This window comes from Enhydra lutris, unplaced genomic scaffold, assembly GCF_002288905.1.
Source record: "Enhydra lutris kenyoni isolate GAN:26980312 unplaced genomic scaffold, ASM228890v2 scaffoldscaffold23, whole genome shotgun sequence".
Taxonomy (NCBI): domain Eukaryota; kingdom Metazoa; phylum Chordata; class Mammalia; order Carnivora; family Mustelidae; genus Enhydra; species Enhydra lutris.
Genome location: NW_019154107.1, coordinates 22,458,835 through 22,462,120, shown reverse-complemented (window position 1 = coordinate 22,462,120; position 3,286 = coordinate 22,458,835). Strand labels below are relative to the sequence as shown.

Genomic DNA, 3,286 nt, shown 5'->3' with positions numbered 1-3,286 from the left:
ATATGTTGATGCTTCTAAGAAATCTCGCAAGTAAACTAAGAGTTACGCTTTTACTAAGAAGCTAAATTCTTGATACTTACCTGGTGGAGGATTTAAGTAAACACCGTTACACGTAAGCAGTTTTTTCATGAACTGAAAATATTCTAGACTGTACTGCATTCGGTTATGCATGAATTGCACATTCTGCTTCCGTACACTTCTCTCGATGGCTGATGGCATAATAATCTGATGGGGTCTTGTGGTGATAGCAAGCTCAGATATGTATCTTATCAACTCATCACCCTGGTCTATAGTATCCAATCGTTCATAAAAAAGTATGTAAGCATTCCACCACCTTTTCTGGCGCCTGTAGGACATGCGCTTCATCATGTGATCAAATACCTCTCCCATATACTCTCCGCCAAAACACTGGTTTTTCATTTCTTCGTCGTCATCCATTTTACACTCTGTTACATCTCCATCATCAAATTTATACCAGCGATTTCTCTCACCATCTCCACCATTCCTTTGAATGATGTAAGAATAATAATGTCCACCACTTGCTTGGCCACTGTGTACCAGCACGCCCACGAGTCTGTATTTTGTGCTTCCTGCCGTCTCACTTTCAGACTGCTCATTCTGCTGTATCAACTGACTCTCTGGGTTTACATTATCTCCTTCCAGTTTTGCAACACCTGCGACTGTGTAAGGTTCCATGTCCAGCTCTCGAGGAAATTCAAAATAATCATTGAATTTGATTGCACATTCTCTTTCCCAGTCATAATCGAATCTTTTCAGTTGGATAGCAAGAACGGGAGGTAATTTTTTAATTAGCAAGCGCTTTACGGTATCAACCTAAAATGAACAGAGCAAGTTACTAGATGTTCTTCTATAATCCACTGCACAAAACAAACTATAAACCCATATTATTAAATTCTCATGAAGACTAATTGGAGGTCATAAGTGTAAACAAACACACCGCAATGAATATAATCAAGGTAATTCTGTCACAGTAGGCATTTCAAAAAAATGCTAAAACTAACAATATGGAAAAAGTGGATGCCATTTGTTACAAATTGCGAATATTAGTGACACTGACATTACTCACTGCCTGGATTCTGTATCGTCATTGCTATCTTACCACTGTTACTTGTTTGACATTTACTGTTAGGCTAATGAAGGTATGCTCTGTTTGGAGCAAGCTGAAGAAATACAATAGCAGCTAATATTTATTGGGCCATTAGGTGCCAAGTAATATGCTAAGTACTGCCTGAGTAGTAATGAGGAGGAGCAGGAGCAGCAGAGAGACTGAGTCACTTGCCTCAAGTCTCAGAGCTGGTGGCGGGGGAGTGGGGGGGGCAGTCCAGCTTTACAGCTCACATCTCAGCCTCTAGACTTTAATACCTCTTCAGGTGGTGTGTGAATGTTAAAACGATACAGGTGACTTGGAGGTGAGAGAATTTGGGAGCCCAGGAAGACAGACGTTATTTATTGTCTGTGTAGATGGTCTCTCCCTAAGAGCTGTTAAGTGCCCAAAGATAAAACTTTATCAAGCGGGCCTAAAAACCTGATCCTGGGGTGCCTGGGTGGCTCAGTGGGTTAAAGCCTCTGCCTTCGGCTCAGGTCATGATCCCACAGTCCTGGGATCAAGCCCCGCATCAGGCTCTCTGCTCAGCAGGGAGCCTGGTTCCCTTCCTCTCTCTCTCTGCCTACTTGTAATCTCTGTCAAATAAATAAATAAAAACTCCAAAAACAAAAAAACAAAACAAAAAAAACCCCCTGATCCCATTAGTTTAAAAACACGGTGGTAGAAGAAATCTTATGGCACCAAATCCAGTAATGCAGGTTTCAGTAAACTTCTTGGTCCTTACAAGGAACTGCATGTGACAGGAGAAAACGTTTTCTTGTCAGCGCTACAGCTTTGGGGTTCAACAGCAGTTTGGTTGGGCATGAATGGCAAGTGACTGTGGAGCTCAGACAACAGAAAGTGATAGTGAACTATTATGACTTCTAAGATGTTTGCTCTTATTTACTGGTTTCCCTAGCCCTGCTGTCACTACTTTCTCTCAATCTTCTTGCCCTGAAAAACCTTTGTACCAGGTTACCTTAACTACCTTCTGCTACCACTGTAACAACGCAGGGTAGGGAATAAAAATAGATAAATACATAAACAAAAGCAATGAACTTTCAAACCCATTAAATGTAACTATAGTTACTTAAAAAACCTGGATAATTCATACCTTTTTATTGCATTTTTCACAATGATATGCATTTGCACCTTCTAATAAATCTCCTTTGACATACTGTTCCAAAGAATCAAGAAGATTTTGGTGATTTCTAATGTCTACATTCAAAGTCGTAAAAGATTCTTCACACTCGTATCTAAAGATATTAAGAAATCATCAAAAAGGATTTCTTAGTTTTCTCAACATTTTTATAGACTTAATGAAAGCTATATCTGCAATATTTATAATATGACATGAAACCTGTAAGAAACAGAAGGTCACCAATAAATTCTGACACATTTATTTGGCCACTTACCTAGTGCTGGGCACTACATTAGGCTGTTTACGCCCATATATACACCAGTTTCTCTGTCTTCATGACAAACCTGCCAGAGAACTAACACCACCTCCACTTCAGAGATGAGGGAACTGGGACTTGGAAAGGTTAATTTGGTCAAGATTACTAGGCAAAACCACATTTTGAAGCCAGGTCTGTCTTGCTTCATGGCTTAAGCTCTTTACCATCTACTGTGCTGCTTCCATTGTCATCTAGTTAGGCTAATTCATGCCAAGGCCAAAGCATGAATTCATCAACTTCTGAAAACGGTATTTTAAACTATTAATAGGCTGCTTTTTTAAATGGTCATTCTTTTCTGTAATGGAAACCTCAGTATAGCACAAGTTTGAACAACCAGTCAACAGGAGATAACCAATTTGAATAGGAGCCAGAATCCCACCTTGTGGCAATTTTCTACCAAGGGAAATTTCAGATTTCTGATGAGACACATGCATAAACTCAGAACATGGGATGTGGGGAATACACTCTCAACCATCAAATTTATTCATTCAACAAATACATTCGGAGGGCCTTCCATGTGTGAAAGTACTCTGGGATAGTCAATGCTGAAGACAAGTTCCTCATATTTGGGGCTTTTCAGTTTAGTTATGGGGAAAAAAAGGTATACAAAGGTATTTGTAAGGGCATGAATGGAATATGAAGTAGGTATTAAAACTATTGCTACTATGATCTGGGAACAACCCATAAAAGAGAAAAAAGAAGTCAGAATTTATGACTTTGCTTA

At 39.5% G+C, this 3,286-nt stretch overlaps 1 protein-coding gene across 2 annotated transcripts in view; it reads right to left on the bottom strand.

Annotated features, from left to right (window-relative positions):
* Positions 1 to 3,286, bottom strand: part of LOC111150557 (ubiquitin specific peptidase 9, X-linked) — a 140,878-nt gene that overhangs the window by 19,412 nt on the left and 118,180 nt on the right. For both annotated transcript variants that reach the window (XM_022508047.1, XM_022508048.1), the window contains exons 34-35: positions 2,220 to 2,361; positions 81 to 834 (exon numbers count right to left, since the gene is read on the bottom strand). In XM_022508047.1, coding sequence (XP_022363755.1) covers positions 81 to 834; positions 2,220 to 2,361 — 896 coding nt within the window. The remainder of the gene's footprint in view (positions 1 to 80; positions 835 to 2,219; positions 2,362 to 3,286) is intronic.